Raw genomic sequence first — 18,631 nt, 5'->3', positions numbered from 1 at the left:
ACTACTGGCCACCCTTGGTGTGATCAAGAGTACTGGCCACCCTTGGTATGATCAAGAGTACTGGCCACCCTTGGTGTGATCAAGACTGCTGGCCACCCTTGGTGTGATCAAGACTACTGGCCACCCTTGGTGTGATCAAGACTACTGGCCACCCTTGGTGTGATCAAGAGTACTGGCCACCCTTGGTGTGATCAAGAGTACTGGCCACCCTTGGTGTGATCAAGCCCACTGGCCACCCTTGGTGTGATCAAGAGTACTGGCCACCCTTGGTGTGATCAAGACTGCTGGCCACCCTTGGTGTGATCAAGACTACTGGCCACCCTTGGTGTGATCAAGACTACTGGCCACCCTTGGTGTGATCAAGAGTACTGGCCACCCTTGGTGTGATCAAGAGTACTGGCCACCCTTGGTGTGATCAAGACTGCTGGCCACCCTTGGTGTGATCAAGCCCACTGACCACCCTTGGTTTGATCAAGACTACTGGCCACCCTTGGTGTGATCAAGAGTACTGGCCACCCTTGGTGTGATCAAGCCCACTGACCACCCTTGGTGTGATCAAGACTACTGGCCACCCTTGGTGTGATCAAGAGTACTGGCCACCCTTGGTGTGATCAAGACTGCTGGCCACCCTTGGTGTGATCAAGACTACTGGCCACCCTTGGTGTGATCAAGAGTACTGGCCACCCTTGGTGTGATCAAGAGTACTGGCCACCCTTGGTGTGATCAAGACTGCTGGCCACCCTTGGTGTGATCAAGACTACTGGCCACCCTTGGTGTGATCAAGACTACTGGCCACCCTTGGTGTGATCAAGACTACTGGCCACCCTTGTTGTGATCAAGAGTACTGGCCACCCTTGGTGTGATCAAGACTGCTGGCCACCCTTGGTGTGATCAAGACTACTGGCCACCCTTGGTGTGATCAAGACTGCTGGCCACCCTTGGTGTGATCAAGACTACTGGCCACCCTTGGTGTGATCAAGACTACTGGCCACCCTTGGTGTGATCAAGAGTACTGGCCACCCTTGGTGTGATCAAGACTACTGGCCACCCTTGGTGTGATCAAGACTACTGGCCACCCTTGGTGTGATCAAGACTACTGGCCACCCTTGTTGTGATCAAGACTACTGGCCACCCTTGGTGTGATCAAGACTACTGGCCACCCTTGGTGTGATCAAGACTACTGGCCACCCTTGGTGTGATCAAGACTACTGGCCACCCTTGGTGTGATCAAGAGTGCTGGCCTGGTCAGAGGTAGTGTATTATATAGGGAATATTGTGGTGTCATTTGGGATGCACATATTGTCTATAAATATTGCTAGCTGGCTCATGACTCTTTAACAGAGCTACAGAGACATTGATCCAGAACAAGAAGTAATAGTTGTATTCTCTCTAGAACCTCCTAAAGAATATTGTTTTATTCTCTCTCTAGAACCTCCTAAAGAATCTAGTTGTATTCTCTCTCTAGAACCTCCTAAAGAATCTAGTTGTATTCTCTCTCTAGAACCTCCTAAACAATCTAGTTGTATTCTCTCTCTATAACCTCCTAAACAATCTAGTTATATTCTCTCTAGAACCTCCTAAAGAATCTAGTTGTATTCTCTCTCTAGAACCTCCTAAAGAATCGTGTTTTATTCTCTCTCTAGAACCTCCGAAAGATGATGGAGGGGCAGAAGTGACCAAATACGTGGTGGAGATATCTGAGGGACTAAGCGGTAAGTCTCAACTGCAAATCAATCACATTTATTTTATAAATCCCTTTTTACATTGAGGAGGCAGGTAGCCTAGTGGTTACAGCAGGTAGCCTAGTGGTTAGAGTGGAGGGGCGGCAGGTAGCCTAGTGGTTAGAATGGAGGGGCGGCAGGTAGCCTAGTGGTTAGAGCAGGTAGCCTAGTGGTTAGAGTGGAGGGGCGGCAGGTAGCCTAGTGGTTAGAGTGGAGGGGCGGCAGGTAGCCTAGTGGTTAGAATGGAGGGCGGCAGGTAGCCTAGTGGTTAGAGTGGAGGGGCGGCAGGTAGCCTAGTGGTTAGAATGGAGGCGGCAGGTAGCCTAGTGGTTAGAGTGGAGGGGCGGCAGGTAGCCTAGTGGTTAGAATGGAGGGGCGGCAGGTAGCCTAGTGGTTAGAGTGGAGGGGCGGCAGGTAGCCTAGTGGTTAGAGTGGAGGGACGGCAGGTAGCCTAGTGGTTAGAGTGGAGGGACGGCAGGTAGCCTAGTGGTGGACGGCAGGTAGCCTAGTGGTTTGAGTGGAGGGACGGCAGGTAGCCTAGTGGTTAGAGCAGGTAGCCTAGTGGTTAGAGGAGGCAGGTAACCTAGTGGTTAGAGGAGGCAGGTAACCTAGTGGTTAGAGCAGGTAGCCTAGTGGTTACAGCAGGTAGCCTGGTGGTTAGAGTGGAGGGGCGGCAGGTAGCCTAGTGGTTAGAGTGGAGGGACGGCAGGTAGCCTAGTGGTTAGAGTGGAGGGACGGCAGGTAGCCTAGTGGTTAGAGTGGAGGGACGGCAGGTAGCCTAGTGGTTAGAGTGGAGGGGCGGCAGGTAGCCTAGTGGTTAGAATGGAGGGGCGGCAGGTAGCCTAGTGGTTAGAGTGGAGGGCGGCAGGTAGCCTAGTGGTTAGAGTGGAGGGGCGGCAGGTAGCCTAGTGGTTAGAATGGAGGGCGGCAGGTAGCCTAGTGGTTAGAGTGGAGGCGGCAGGTAGCCTAGTGGTTAGAATGGAGGGGCGGCAGGTAGCCTAGTGGTTAGAGTGGAGGCGGCAGGTAGCCTAGTGGTTAGAATGGAGGGGCGGCAGGTAGCCTAGTGGTTAGAGTGGAGGGGCGGCAGGTAGCCTAGTGGTTAGAGTGGAGGGACGGCAGGTAGCCTAGTGGTTAGAGTGGAGGGACGGCAGGTAGCCTAGTGGTGGACGGCAGGTAGCCTAGTGGTTTGAGTGGAGGGACGGCAGGTAGCCTAGTGGTTAGAGCAGGTAGCCTAGTGGTTAGAGGAGGCAGGTAACCTAGTGGTTAGAGGAGGCAGGTAACCTAGTGGTTAGAGCAGGTAGCCTAGTGGTTGCAGCAGGTAGCCTGGTGGTTAGAGTGGAGGGGCGGCATGTAGCCTAGTGGTTAGAGTGGAGGGACGGCAGGTAGCCTAGTGGTTAGAGTGGAGGGACGGCAGGTAGCCTAGTGGTTAGAGTGGAGGGACGGCAGGTAGCCTAGTGGTTAGAGTGGAGGGGCGGCAGGTAGCCTAGTGGTTAGAATGGAGGGCGGCAGGTAGCCTAGTGGTTAGAGTGGAGGGGCGGCAGGTAGCCTAGTGGTTAGAGTGGAGGGGCGGCAGGTAGCCTAGTGGTTAGAATGGAGGGGCGGCAGGTAGCCTAGTGGTTAGAGTGGAGGGCGGCAGGTAGCCTAGTGGTTAGAATGGAGGGCGGCAGGTAGCCTAGTGGTTAGAGTGGAGGGGGCGGCAGGTAGCCTAGTGGTTAGAATGGAGGGGCGGCAGGTAGCCTAGTGGTTAGAGTGGAGGGCGGCAGGTAGCCTAGTGGTTAGAGTGGAGGGACGGCAGGTAGCCTAGTGGTTAGAGTGGAGGGACGGCAGGTAGCCTAGTGGTGGACGGCAGGTAGCCTAGTGGTTTGAGTGGAGGGACGGCAGGTAGCCTAGTGGTTAGAGCAGGTAGCCTAGTGGTTAGAGGAGGCAGGTAACCTAGTGGTTAGAGGAGGCAGGTAACCTAGTGGTTAGAGCAGGTAGCCTAGTGGTTACAGCAGGTAGCCTGGTGGTTAGAGTGGAGGGGCGGCAGGTAGCCTAGTGGTTAGAGTGGAGGGACGGCAGGTAGCCTAGTGGTTAGAGTGGAGGGACGGCAGGTAGCCTAGTGGTTAGAGTGGAGGGACGGCAGGTAGCCTAGTGGTTAGAGTGGAGGGACGGCAGGTAGCCTAGTGGTTAGAGTGGAGGGGTGGCAGGTAGCCTAGTGGTTAGAGTGGAGGGACGGCAGGTAGCCTAGTGGTTAGAGTGGAGGGGTGGCAGGTAGCCTAGTGGTTAGAGTGGAGGGACGGCAGGTAGCCTAGTGGTTAGAGTGGAGGGGTGGCAGGTACCCTAGTGGTTAGAGCAGGTAGCCTAGTGGTTAGAGCAGGTAGCCTAGTGGTTAGAGCAGGTAGCCTAGTGGTTACAGCAGGTAGCCTGGTGGTTAGAGTGGAGGGGCGGCAGGTAGCCTAGTGGTTAGAGGCAGGTAGCCTAGTGGTTAGAGCAGGCAGGTAGTCTAGTGGTTAGAGCGTTGGACTAGTAACCAGCAGGTAGCCTAGTGGTTTGAGCGTTGGACTAGTAACCAAAAGGTTGCTAGATCGAATCCCCGTCGTTCTGCCCCTGAACAAGGCAGTTAACCCACTGTTCCCCGGTAGGCCGTCATTGTAAATAAGAATTTGTTCTTAACTGAATTGCCTCGTTAAATAAAGATACAATTTTTTTTTTTAAAACATCAAGAGCTTTCCTGTTACCCAGCCTTAACGCCAGAGAGAGCTTTCCTGTTACCCAGCCTTAACGCCAGAGAGAGCTTTCCTGTTACCCAGCCTTAACGCCAGAGAGAGCTTTCCTGTTACCCAGCCTTAACGCCAGAGAGAGCTTTCCTGTTACCCAGCCTTAACCCCAGAGAGAGCTTTCCTGTTACCCAGCCTTAACGCCAGAGAGAGCTTTCCTGTTACCCAGCCTTAACGCCAGAGAGAGCTTTCCTGTTACCCAGCCTTAACGCCAGAAGAGCTTTCCTGTTACCCAGCCTTAACCCCAGAGAGAGCTTTCCTGTTACCCAGCCTTAACGCCAGAGAGAGCTTTCCTGTTACCCAGCCTTAACCCCAGAGAGAGCTTTCCTGTTACCCAGCCTTAACCCCAGAGAGAGCTTTCCTGTTACCCAGCCTTAACGCCAGAGAGAGCTTTCCTGTTACCCAGCCTTAACCCCAGAGAGAGCTTTCCTGTTACCCAGCCTTAACCCCAGAGAGAGCTTTCCTGTTACCCAGCCTTAACCCCAGAGAGAGCTTTCCTGTTACCCAGCCTTAACCCCAGAGAGAGCTTTCCTGTTACCCAGCCTTAACCCCAGAGAGAGCTTTCCTGTTACCCAGCCTTAACCCCAGAGAGAGCTTTCCTGTTACCCAGCCTTAACCCCAGAGAGAGCTTTCCTGTTACCCAGCCTTAACCCCAGAGAGAGCTTTCCTGTTACCCAGCCTTAACCCCAGAGAGAGCTTTCCTCTTACCCAGCCTTAACGCCAGAGAGGCTTTCCTGTTACCCAGCCTTAACCCCAGAGAGAGCTTTCCTCTTACCCAGCCTTAACGCCAGAGAGAGCTTTCCTTTTACCCAGCCTTAACCCCAGAGAGAGCTTTCCTGTTACCCAGCCTTAACCCCAGAGAGAGCTTTCCTGTTACCCAGCCTTAACCCCAGAGAGAGCTTTCCTGTTACCCAGCCTTAACCCCAGAGAGAGCTTTCCTTTTACCCAGCCTTAACCCCAGAGAGAGCTTTCCTGTTACCCAGCCTTAACCCCAGAGAGAGCTTTCCTGTTACCCAGCCTTAACGCCAGAGAGAGCTTTCCTTTTACCCAGCCTTAACGCCAGAGAGAGCTTTCCTTTTACCCAGCCTTAACCCCAGAGAGAGCTTTCCTTTTACCCAGCCTTAACGCCAGAGAGAGCTTTCCTGTTACCCAGCCTTAACGCCAGAGAGAGCTTTCCTTTTACCCAGCCTTAACGCCAGAGAGAGCTTTCCTGTTACCCAGCCTTAACGCCAGAGAGAGCTTTCCTGTTACCCAGCCTTAACCCCAGAGAGAGCTTTCCTGTTACCCAGCCTTAACCCCAGAGAGAGCTTTCCTGTTACCCAGCCTTAACGCCAGAGAGAGCTTTCCTGTTACCCAGCCTTAACGCCAGAGAGAGCTTTCCTTTTACCCAGCCTTAACGCCAGAGAGAGCTTTCCTGTTACCCAGCCTTAACGCCAGAGAGAGCTTTCCTTTTACCCAGCCTTAACGCCAGAGAGAGCTTTCCTGTTACCCAGCCTTAACGCCAGAGAGAGCTTTCCTGTTACCCAGCCTTAACCCCAGAGAGAGCTTTCCTGTTACCCAGCCTTAACCCCAGAGAGAGCTTTCCTGTTACCCAGCCTTAACGCCAGAGAGAGCTTTCCTGTTACCCAGCCTTAACGCCAGAGGAGCTTTCCTTTTACCCAGCCTTAACCCCAGAGAGAGCTTTCCTCTTACCCAGCCTTAACCCCAGAGAGAGCTTTCCTGTTACCCAGCCTTAACGCCAGAGAGAGCTTTCCTGTTACCCAGCCTTAACCCCAGAGAGAGCTTTCCTGTTACCCAGCCTTAACCCCAGAGAGAGCTTTCCTGTTACCCAGCCTTAACGCCAGAGAGAGCTTTCCTGTTACCCAGCCTTAACGCCAGAGAGAGCTTTCCTGTTACCCAGCCTTAACCCCAGAGAGAGCTTTCCTGTTACCCAGCCTTAACGCCAGAGAGAGCTTTCCTGTTACCCAGCCTTAACGCCAGAGAGAGCTTTCCTGTTACCCAGCCTTAACGCCAGAGAGAGCTTTCCTGTTACCCAGCCTTAACCCCAGAGAGAGCTTTCCTGTTACCCAGCCTTAACGCCAGAGAGAGCTTTCCTGTTACCCAGCCTTAACCCCAGAGAGAGCTTTCCTGTTACCCAGCCTTAACCCCAGAGAGAGCTTTCCTGTTACCCAGCCTTAACCCCAGAGAGAGCTTTCCTGTTACCCAGCCTTAACCCCAGAGAGAGCTTTCCTGTTACCCAGCCTTAACCCCAGAGAGAGCTTTCCTGTTACCCAGCCTTAACCCCAGAGAGAGCTTTCCTGTTACCCAGCCTTAACCCCAGAGAGAGCTTTCCTGTTACCCAGCCTTAACCCCAGAGAGAGCTTTCCTGTTACCCAGCCTTAACCCCAGAGAGAGCTTTCCTGTTACCCAGCCTTAACCCCAGAGAGAGCTTTCCTGTTACCCAGCCTTAACGCCAGAGAGAGCTTTCCTGTTACCCAGCCTTAACCCCAGAGAGAGCTTTCCTGTTACCCAGCCTTAACCCCAGAGAGAGCTTTCCTGTTACCCAGCCTTAACCCCAGAGAGAGCTTTCCTGTTACCCAGCCTTAACCCCAGAGAGAGCTTTCCTGTTACCCAGCCTTAACCCCAGAGAGAGCTTTCCTGTTACCCAGCCTTAACGCCAGAGAGAGCTTTCCTGTTACCCAGCCTTAACCCCAGAGAGAGCTTTCCTGTTACCCAGCCTTAACCCCAGAGAGAGCTTTCCTGTTACCCAGCCTTAACCCCAGAGAGAGCTTTCCTGTTACCCAGCCTTAACCCCAGAGAGAGCTTTCCTGTTACCCAGCCTTAACGCCAGAGAGAGCTTTCCTGTTACCCAGCCTTAACGCCAGAGAGAGCTTTCCTGTTACCCAGCCTTAACGCCAGAGAGAGCTTTCCTGTTACCCAGCCTTAACCCCAGAGAGAGCTTTCCTGTTACCCAGCCTTAACGCCAGAGAGAGCTTTCCTTTTACCCAGCCTTAACGCCAGAGAGAGCTTTCCTGTTACCCAGCCTTAACGCCAGAGAGAGCTTTCCTGTTACCCAGCCTTAACCCCAGAGAGAGCTTTCCTGTTACCCAGCCTTAACCCCAGAGAGAGCTTTCCTCTTACCCAGCCTTAACGCCAGAGAGAGCTTTCCTGTTACCCAGCCTTAACCCCAGAGAGAGCTTTCCTGTTACCCAGCCTTAACGCCAGAGAAAGTTCCTTGAGAACAGTAATCCTTTCTATTTGTATAGTGCTTTTTATCAACCCACAGTAGTTTTCAAGATACAGTCCCTTCAGAAAGTATTCACACCCATTGACTTTTTCCACATTTTGTTGTCTTACAGCCTGAATGTAAAATTGATTATATTGAGATTTTGTGTCCCTGGCCTACACACAATACCACATAATGTAAAAGTGAAATTACGTCTTTAGAAATAGTTACAAATGTATTAATGAAAAGCTGAAATGTCTTCAGTCAATAAGTATTCAACTCCTTTGTTAGGTCAAGCCTAAATAAGTCCAGGAGTAAACATGTGCTTAACAAGTCACATAATAAATTGTTTGGACTCTGTATTCAATAATAGTGTTTAACATGATTTTTGAATGACTACCTCATCTCTGTACCCCCACACATATAATTATCTGTGAGGTCCCTCAGTCGAGCAGTGAACTTTAAACACAGATTCAACCACAAAGACCAGGGAGGTTTCCCAATGCCTCGCAAAGAAGGGCACTTGTTGGTAGATGGGTAAAAATAAAAAAAGCAGATATTGAATATCCCTTTGAGCATGGTGAAGTTATTAATTACACTTTGGATGGTGTATCAATACACCCAGTCACTACAAAGATACAGGGGTCCTTCCTAACTCAGTTGCCGGAGAGGAAGGAAACCGCTCAGGGATTTCACCATGGGGCCAACGGTCACTTTAAAACAGTTAGAGTTTAATGGCTGTGATGGGAGAAAACTGAGGATGGATCAACAACATTGTAGTTACTCCACAATACTAACCTAAATGACAGAGTGAAAAGAAGGAAGCCTGTTTGGGACAAACACAACACAGTGTACTACTCTTCATATTTTCAAGCAGGATGGTAGCTGCATCGTGTTATGGGGTATGCTTGTAGTCGTTAAGGACTGTGGAGTTTTTCAGGATACAAAATAAATGGAATGGAGCTAAGCACAGACAAAATCCTAGAGGAAAACCTGGTTCAGTCTGCTTTCCACCAGACACTGGGAGATGAATTCACCTTCCATCAGGACAATAACCTAAAACACAAGGCCAAATCTACACTGGAGTTTCTTACAAAGAAGACAATGAATGTTCCTGAGTGGCCGAGTTACATTTTTGACTTAAATCTACTTGAAAATCTATGGCAAGACTTCAAAATGGCTGTCTAGCAATGATCAACAACCAATTTAACAGATCTTGAAGAATTTATAAAAGAATAATGGACAAATATTGTACAATCCAAATGTGGAAAGCTCTTAGACATTTACCCAGAATGACTCACAGCTGTAATCACTGGCAATGAGGATTCTAACATGTATTGACTCTGGGGTTTGAGTACTTATGTAAATGAGATATTTCTGGATTTCATTTCCAATGCATTTTACAAACATTTCTAAAACCATTTTTTCACTTTGTCCTTATACGGTATTGTGTCTAGATGAGTGAGAAGAAAAGAAACATATTTAATCCATTTTGAATTCAGGCTGTAACACAATCAAATTAGGATTAATTCAACGGCTACTGCATGACTACTTCCTGAAAGCTCTGTATTTAACATAACCAAGAACAAGACAGCTTAGTAGTGTGTGTTCATGTCTCTCTCTCTCTCTCTGTCTGTCTGTCTGTCTGTCTGTCTGTCTGTCTGTCTGTGTGTGTGTGTGTCTGTGTGTCTGTGTGTCTGTCTGTGTGTCTGTGTGTCTGTCCCCCTCTAGGCGTGTCATGGGAGCTGGCGTACAGTGGTCCAGCCATGGAACATGTGTGTGAGGGGCTGAAGCCAGGCCACTCCTACCAGACCAGAGTTTACTGCATGAGTGAGGGGGGGCAAAGCCCAGTGAGTCACCCTTACTGCACCACACACACACACACACACACACCTCTGCATGTACTGGAGCGAACAATACACACAGTCCGCGTAGCCATGAGAGCTTTAGACCAGTCTTGTCTTTCTCCCTGTCCGCGATGTTTCTCACCGTTATATCTTTGTCACTCATGATATAACGAACAGCTCCATTTCTAGAGCTTTCTATTTGCATGGCTCTTTATGTATATCTTTCTATTTCCATCTCTCTCTCTCTCTCTCTACCGTTCTATTTCCATGTCTCTCTCTCAGCTGTGTGTCATCAGTTCCTCTGCTTCATAATGATGGCTCTAGGAGTAGTATTCCAGTCGCGATGTGATGAATGGCTCTAGGAGTAGTATTCCACTAGCGATGTGATGAATGGCTCTAGGAGTAGTATTCCAGTCGCGATGTGATGAATGGCTCTAGGAGTAGTATTCCAGTCGCGATGTGATGAATGGCTCTAGGAGTAGTATTCCACTAGCGATGTGATGAATGGCTCTAGGAGTAGTATTCCACTAGTGATGTGATGAATGGCTCTAGGAGTAGTATTCCACTAGTGATGTGATGAATGGCTCTAGGAGTAGTATTCCACTAGTGATGTGATGAATGGCTCTAGGAGTAGTATTCCAGTAGTGATGTGATGAATGGCTCTAGGAGTAGTATTCCAGTAGTGATGTGATGAATGGCTCAAGGAGTAGTATTCCAGTCACGATGTGATGAATGGCTCTAGGAGTAGTATTCCAGTAGTGATGTGATGAATGGCTCTAGGAGTAGTATTCCAGTCTCGATGTGATGAATGGCTCTCGGAGTAGTATTCCAGTCATGATGTGATGAATGGCTCTAGGAGTGGTATTCCAGTCACGATGTGATGAATGGCAATAGGAGTGGTATTCCAGTCACGATGTGATGAATGGCTCTAGGAGTAGTATTCCAGTCGTGATGTGATGAATGGCTCTAGGAGTAGTATTCCAGTCACGATGTGATGAATGGTTCTAGGAGTAGTATTCCAGTATTCCAGTAGTGATGTGATGAATGGCTCTAGGAGTAGTATTCCAGTAGTGATGTGATGAATGGCTCTAGGAGTAGTATTCCAGTCACGATGTGATGAATGGCTCTAGGAGTGGTATTCCAGTAGTGATGTGATGAATGGCTCTAGGAGTGGTATTCCAGTAGTGATGTGATGAATGGCTCTAGGAGTAGTATTCCAGTAGTGATGTGATGAATGGCTCTAGGAGTGGTATTCCAGTCACGATGTGATGAATGGCTCTAGGAGTGGTATTCCAGTCGTGATGTGATGAATGGCTCTAGGAGTAGTATTCCAGTCACGATGTGATGAATGGTTCTAGGAGTAGTATTCCAGTATTCCAGTAGTGATGTGATGAATGGCTCTAGGAGTAGTATTCCAGTATTCCAGTAGTGATGTGATGAATGGCTCTAGGAGTAGTATTCCAGTAGTGATGTGATGAATGGCTCTAGGAGTGGTATTCCAGTCACGATGTGATGAATGGCTCTAGGAGTAGTATTCCAGTAGTGATGTGATGAATGGCTCTAGGAGTGGTATTCCAGTAGTGATGTGATGAATGGCTCTAGGAGTAGTATTCCACTAGTGATGTGATGAATGGCTCTAGGAGTAGTATTCCAGTCTCGATGTGATGAATGGCTCTAGGAGTAGTATTCCAGTAGTGATGTGATGAATGACTCTAGGAGTGGTATTCCAGTAGTGATGTGATGAATGGCTCTAGGAGTAGTATTCCAGTAGTGATGTGATGAATGGCTCTAGGAATGGTATTCCAGTCACGATGTGATGAATGGCAATAGGAGTGGTATTCCAGTCGTGATGTGATGAATGGCTCTAGGAGTAGTATTCCAGTCACGATGTGATGAATGGTTCTAGGAGTAGTATTCCAGTATTCCAGTAGTGATGTGATGAATGGTTCTAGGAGTAGTATTCCAGTCACGATGTGATGAATGGCTCTAGGAGTAGTATTCCAGTCACGATGTGATGAATGGTTCTAGGAGTAGTATTCCAGTCACGATGTGATGAATGGCTCTAGGAGTGGTATTCCAGTCACGATGTGATGAATGGCTCTAGGAGTAGTATTCCAGTAGTGATGTGATGAATGGCTCTAGGAGTGGTATTCCAGTCACGATGTGATGAATGGCTCTAGGAGTGGTATTCCAGTCACGATGTGATGAATGGCTCTAGGAGTAGTATTCCAGTAGTGATGTGATGAATGGCTCTAGGAGTGGTATTCCAGTCACGATGTGATGAATGGCTCTAGGAGTGGTATTCCAGTCACGATGTGATGAATGGCTCTAGGAGTGGTATTCCAGTCATGTCCAAGCCGTCTATTTCTGGGCCGCCTCTAATAGGAGAATTTCGTTCATCTGTTTTCTCATTTGGAGGTTATTTATGATCTTCTTCACGACTCCGTTCCAAATGGAACACTGTTCCCTATATAGTGCACTATTTAGGACTCTGTTCTAGCCCATATGGCTCTGGTCTAAAGTAGTGCACTATATAGGGAATAGGGTGCCAGCCCTGGTCCTAAAGTAGTGCACTATATATGGAATAGGGTGCCAGCCCTGGTCTAAAGTAATACACTATATAGGGAATAGGCTGCCAGCCCTGGTCCTAAAGTAGTGCACTATATAGGGAATAGGGTGCCAGCCCTGGTCCTAAAGTAGTGCACTATATAAGGAATAGGGTGCCAGCCCTGGTCTAAAGTAATACACTATATAGGGAATAGGGTGCCAGCCCTGGTCCTAAAGTAGTGCACTATATATGGAATAGGGTGCCATTTGGGATCCATGTCATATGTACGTACAAGACAGAGGGCTGTAATCAGTTAACCCTCGTCGCATGGCGTAGGAAGATCAGCTAATTATTAATTAGCCAGATCAGCTGGTTTATGATGTTAATGACTCTTATTCACGACGGCTCAGAGAGACTCAGAGAAACATGACTCATGATGACACGCTTTTGTTTTGGTGAAGTATTTTATTTGGGGGGGATGGGATGGGATGCAGAGTAACGTGACAGAACACTCACATGTTGGGTGGCTGTCTCTTCTCTGTCACAGAAATGGAGATTTAACTGTTACTGTTAAACGCACAGCAGATCAGCATGGCAGTAATATGCCGTGTAGTCCCACATTATCAATAGATACTGTAGATCAGATACAGCAGATCAGCATGGCAGTAATATGCCGTGTAGTCCCACATTATCAATAGATACTGTAGATCAGATACAGCAGATCAGCATGGCAGTAATATGCCGTGTAGTCCCACATTATCAATAGATACTGTAGATCAGATACAGCAGATCAGCATGGCAGTAATATGCCGTGTAGTCCCACATTATCAATAGATACTGTAGATCAGATACAGCAGATCAGCATGGCAGTAATATGCCGTGTAGTCCCACATTATCAATAGATACTGTAGATCAGATACTGCAGATCAGCATGGCAGTAATATGCCGTGTAGTCCTACATTATCAATAGATACTGTACTCATTGTTTTTCATCAGTTGTACATGTTGTTGTTGTGTTCCAGCTGTCAGAGACTCTGCAGGTCCAGACTCCCGCGGTGCCCCCAGGGCAGTGCCAGCCGCCCCGCGTGGTGGGCAAGCCCAAGGCCAGAGAGGTGCAGCTGCGCTGGGGTGAGTCACTCTGCCATCCCCCTGCCAACCTACACTACCACCACTCTGCCATCCCCCCTGCCAACCTACACTACCACCACTCTGTCACCATGCCAACCTACACTACCACCACTCTATCACCATGCCAACCTTAACCACCACTCTATCACCATGCCAACCTACACTACCACCACTCCATCACCATGCCAACCTACACTACCACCACTCTGTCACCATGCCAACCTACACTACCACCACTCTGTCACCATGCCAACCTACACTACCACCACTCTATCACCATGCCAACCTTAACCACCACTCTATCACCATGCCAACCTTAACTACCACCACTCCATCACCATGCCAGCCTACACTACCACCACTCTGTCACCATGCCAACCTACACTACCACCACTCTATCACCATGCCAACCTTAACTACCACCACTCCATCACCATGCCAACCTACACTACCACCACTCCGTCACCATGCCAACCTACACTACCACCAATCCGTCACCATGCCAACCTACACTACCACCACTCCGTCACCATGCCAACCTACACTACCACCACTCTGTCACCATGCCAACCTACACTACCACCACTCTGTCACCATGCCAACCTACACTACCACCACTCTGTCACCATGCCAACCTACACTACCACCACTCTGTCACCATGCCAACCTACACTACCACCACTCTGTCACCATGCCAACCTACACTACCACCACTCTGTCACCATGCCAACCTACACTACCACCCCTCTGTCACCATGCCAACCTACACCACCCCTCTGTCACCATGCCAACCTACACCACCACTCTATCACCATGCCAACCTACACTACCACCACTCTATCACCATGCCAACCTACACTACCACCACTCTGTCACCATGCCAACCTACACTACCACCACTCTGTCACCATGCCAACCTACACTACCACCACTCTGTCACCATGCCAACCTACACTACCACCACTCTGTCACCATGCCAACCTACACTACCACCCCTCTGTCACCATGCCAACCTACACCACCACTCTATCACCATGCCAACCTACACTACCACCACTCTGTCACCATGCCAACCTACACTACCACCACTCTGTCACCATGCCAACCTACACTACCACCCCTCTGTCACCATGCCAACCTACACTACCACCCCTCTGTCACCATGCCAACCTACACTACCACCATGCCAACCTACACTACCACCACTCTGTCACCATGCCAACCTACACTACCACCATGCCAACCTACACTACCACCACTCTGTCACCATGCCAACCTACACTACCACCACTCTGTCACCATGCCAACCTACACTACCACCCCTCTATCACCATGCCAACCTACACTACCACCACTCTATCACCATGCCAACCTACACTACCACCACTCTGTCACCATGCCAACCTACACTACCACCACTCTGTCACCATGCCAACCTACACTACCACCCCTCTGTCACCATGCCAACCTACACTACCACCCCTCTGTCACCATGCCAACCTACACTACCACCCCTCTGTCACCATGCCAACCTACACTACCACCCCTCTGTCACCATGCCAACCTACACTACCACCCCTCTGTCACCATGCCAACCTACACTACCACCCCTCTGTCACCATGCCAACCTACACTACCACCACTCTGTCACCATGCCAACCTACACTACCACCACTCTGTCACCATGCCAACCTACACTACCACCCCTCTGTGTGGGCATATTGTATTCTCTTTTGGTGCCAGGGAATAACTGGCTTTAATATAATATATGCCATTTTAGCAGACACATTGTGTTGGGGGCCTTAAGAAAGAATCTCTTGTCAAGCTGTCTGTTACCTGAAGACAGAATCTATTGTCAAGCTGTCTGTTACCTGAAGACAGAATCTATTGTCCAGCTGTCTGTTACCTGAAGACAGAATCTATTGTCCAGCTGTCTGTTACCTGAAGACAGAATCTATTGTCAAGCTGTCTGTTACCTGAAGACAGAATCTATTGTCCAGCTGTCTGTTACCTGAAGACAGAATCTATTGTCCAGCTGTCTGTTACCTGAAGACAGAATCTATTGTCCAGCTGTCTGTTACCTGAAGACAGAATCTATTGTCCAGCTGTCTGTTACCTGAAGACAGAATCTCTTGTCAAGCTGTCTGTTACCTGAAGACAGAATCTATTGTCAAGCTGTCTGTTACCTGAAGACAGTCTGTTGTCAAGCTGTCTGTTACCTGAAGACAGTCTCTTGTCAAGCTGTCTGTTACCTGAAGACAGAATCTATTGTCCAGCTGTCTGTTACCTGAAGACAGAATCTATTGTCCAGCTGTCTGTTACCTGAAGACAGAATCTATTGTCCAGCTGTCTGTTACCTGAAGACAGAATCTATTGTCAAGCTGTCTGTTACCTGAAGACAGAATCTATTGTCAAGCTGTCTGTTACCTGAAGACAGAATCTATTGTCAAGCTGTCTGTTACCTGAAGACAGAATCTATTGTCCAGCTGTCTGTTACCTGAAGACAGAATCTATTGTCGAGCTGTCTGTTACCTGAAGACAGAATCTATTGTCGAGCTGTCTGTTACCTGAAGACAGAATCTATTGTCCAGCTGTCTCTTACCTGAAGACAGAATCTATTGTCCAGCTGTCTCTTACCTGAAGACAGAATCTATTGTCCAGCTGTCTGTTACCTGAAGACAGAATCTATTGTCCAGCTGTCTGTTACCTGAAGACAGAATCTATTGTCCAGCTGTCTGTTACCTGAAGACAGAATCTATTGTCCAGCTGTCTGTTACCTGAAGACAGAATCTATTGTCGAGCTGTCTGTTACCTGAAGACAGAATCTATTGTCCAGCTGTCTGTTACCTGAAGACAGAATCTATTGTCCAGCTGTCTGTTACCTGAAGACAGAGTGGCCAACCCTAATTTTGTTGTTGATCATTGTAGTTATATGTGCTGCTATTTTAGCAATTTATCATCGTAATGAGAATAATCTGGAATCTGAAAAATGAAATCTAAAAATAAAGGAATTGTTATACGTGTGTCTCTCCCAGGACCGCCGTGTGTGGGGGCGGCAGCCCGGTGTCGGTCTATAGTGTGGAGGTGTGTGGCTCTGGTCCTCAGGGGTCAACAGGTCAAGAGGAGGTCAGGGAGGTGTACCAGGGTTCGGAGGTCGACTGCACCGTAGGCAGTCTGCTGCCGGGACGGACGTACAGCTTCCGCCTGCGGGCCGCCAACAAGGCTGGGGTGAGACAACAAACTTGTTTTATCTCTTGAATGCTGGGAAAACTGAACTGAACTTTGTTGGTTCATGAACGATACAGGATAGTCTTGCTCAGTGTGTGGGTTTGACTGAATACTTTTCAGGAGTGAAAAAAAAAAAAAAAAGTGAATTTAATCTTTCTCTGAATCTCTTCTCCGTATGTCCTCAATTCCTCTATGTAGTCATGTTGTGTCACTAAAGAAAAGTGTGTTTGACTAACACCCAACTAATGAGTGTGTCTTTTTGCTTATGTATGTTAGTACGGACCCCTGTCAGAGCATTGTGAGGTGACCATGGGCCCCGGGGCTCCGGAACCCTGTAAGGCCCCTCGAATCACCTGCAAGTCCCCTACTGTGGCTGTGGTCAGCTGGGAGGTTAGAAAACACCACACTTGTGACTTCTGTTCTATGTGTGGTTTTTGTACTACAACAGAAATAATCTCAGGGGATAATACAGTAAATCAATTATCCTGTTAAAAAATCAAAACGGGAGTTTTTATCTGTGTTGAAACCAATCGATCAAATCACGTTAACAGTCTCACCGCAGCTCCTCTGTTTCTCCTGCCCTTCCTCAGACTCCAGCCTGTAACGGGGCGGTAGTCTCAGAGTACCGTGTGGAGTGGGGGGCGGCGGAGGGCACTATGCAGGTGTGTTACAGCGGCGCCAGCCTCACCCACGAGGTCAAGGGACTGCTGCCCGCCACCAACTACTTCTGCCGGGTTCAGGTGAGTCTGTCTCTCAGCACTAAAGATAACTTACCTGGTACTAGTACTGAACTACTACTGCCGCGTTCAGATGAGTAGAGCTTCCTGTTACTATAACGTACTACTTTCTACCTACAGGTGAGTCAGACAGTACCAGGTAACCTTTCTGTAGTCCTATCTCTCTGTCACAAGTAGTGCTGAGAATTGCCAGTGACCTCACAAAACTATATTATTTTGATACTTCGATGCCGATATGTATGCGGTAACTCGCGATTCTACATGTATTGCGATTCGATCCTGAGATTTTATTGCGATTTGATGTTTCAAGCATATTGCTGACCATATTTCTGCTACGGAGAGATGAGAGAGAGAGAGAGCCATGTGAAAATGAGTTTTGATCAGTCAGGGAAATAAAAGTGCTGAAAACATGTTTGTTAACTATTTAAAAAGACGCTGGAGAACCAGCTATAGGGGAATTTTTGACCCAGCTGACTAGGGACGGCAGCGTAGCCTAGTGGTTAGAGCGTTGGACTAGTAACCGGAAGGTTGCTAGATCTAATCCCCTGAGCTGACAAGGTACAAATCTGTCGTTCTGCCCCTGAACGAGGCAGTTTAACCCACTGTTCCCCGGTAGGCCGTCATTATAAATAAGAATTTGTTCTTAACTGACTTGCCTAGTTAAATAAAGGTAAAACAAGCGCTACCCAGCACTACCTGTGTAGTGGAGGGGAAGTTTTGGCCCAGGTACAGCTGACTAACACTACCTACAGTAGTGTGTAGTGGAGGGGAAGTTTTGGCCCAGGTACAGCTGACTAACACTACCTACAGTAGTGTGTAGTGGAGGGGAAGTTTTGGCCCAGGTACAGCTGACTAGTGGTGTGCAGAGAGTAGTGTACTGTACTGTAATAAATGGTACAGGTGATTGTGGTCCAGTGTGGCTCAGTTAGTAAGAGGGTGCTGCTAGGTTGTGGGTTCAATCCCACGGGGACTATATACAATAACTACAAATGTATGCACCTGGTGTGATTGTGGACCAGATTACCCACACTAGGGTAATCTAGTATTTTATTAAGGATTATCCCCTCCACACCAGGGTAATCTGGTGTTTCATTAAGGATATCCCCTCTACACCAGGCTAATCTGGTGTTTTATTAAGGATATCCCCTCTACACCAGAGTAATCTGGTGTTTTATTAAGGATATCCCCTCTACACCAGGGTAATCTGGTGTTTTATTAAGGATATCCCCTCTACACCAGGGTAATCTGGTGTTTTATTAAGGATATCCCCTCTACACCAGGGTAATCTGGTGTTTCATTAAGGATATCCCCTCTACACCAGGCTAATCTGGTGTTTTATTAAGGATATCCCCTGTACACCAGAGTAATCTGGTGTTTTATTAAGGATATCCCCTCTACACCAGGGTAATCTGGGGTTTTATTAAGGATATCCCCTCTACACCAGGGTAATCTGGGGTTTTA

At 48.6% G+C, this 18,631-nt stretch overlaps 1 protein-coding gene and 1 long non-coding RNA gene across 2 annotated transcripts in view; one reads left to right on the top strand and one right to left on the bottom strand.

Moving 5' to 3' along the window:
- LOC106581560 (fibronectin type-III domain-containing protein 3A) overlaps positions 1-18,631 on the top strand; it is a gene marked incomplete at its 5' end in the record, with an annotated part of 70,019 nt that overhangs the window by 16,022 nt on the left and 35,366 nt on the right. The window contains 6 exons of the mRNA XM_045711964.1: positions 1,644-1,712; positions 9,414-9,532; positions 13,100-13,209; positions 16,241-16,433; positions 16,710-16,823; positions 17,024-17,173. Coding sequence (XP_045567920.1) covers positions 1,644-1,712; positions 9,414-9,532; positions 13,100-13,209; positions 16,241-16,433; positions 16,710-16,823; positions 17,024-17,173 — 755 coding nt within the window. The remainder of the gene's footprint in view (positions 1-1,643; positions 1,713-9,413; positions 9,533-13,099; positions 13,210-16,240; positions 16,434-16,709; positions 16,824-17,023; positions 17,174-18,631) is intronic.
- On the bottom strand, positions 13,887-14,640 carry LOC123732707 (uncharacterized). The gene is made up of 3 exons (XR_006763357.1): positions 14,610-14,640; positions 14,091-14,218; positions 13,887-13,968 (listed from the first exon to the last, which is right to left on the bottom strand). It is a non-coding gene; the product is annotated as an uncharacterized lncRNA (long non-coding RNA).

The sequence above is a fragment of the Salmo salar genome, unplaced genomic scaffold, assembly GCF_905237065.1.
Source record: "Salmo salar unplaced genomic scaffold, Ssal_v3.1, whole genome shotgun sequence".
Taxonomy (NCBI): Eukaryota; Metazoa; Chordata; class Actinopteri; order Salmoniformes; family Salmonidae; genus Salmo; species Salmo salar.
Note: the sequence above shows the minus strand (reverse complement) of the source record. Positions and strands in the feature narration are given on the sequence as shown.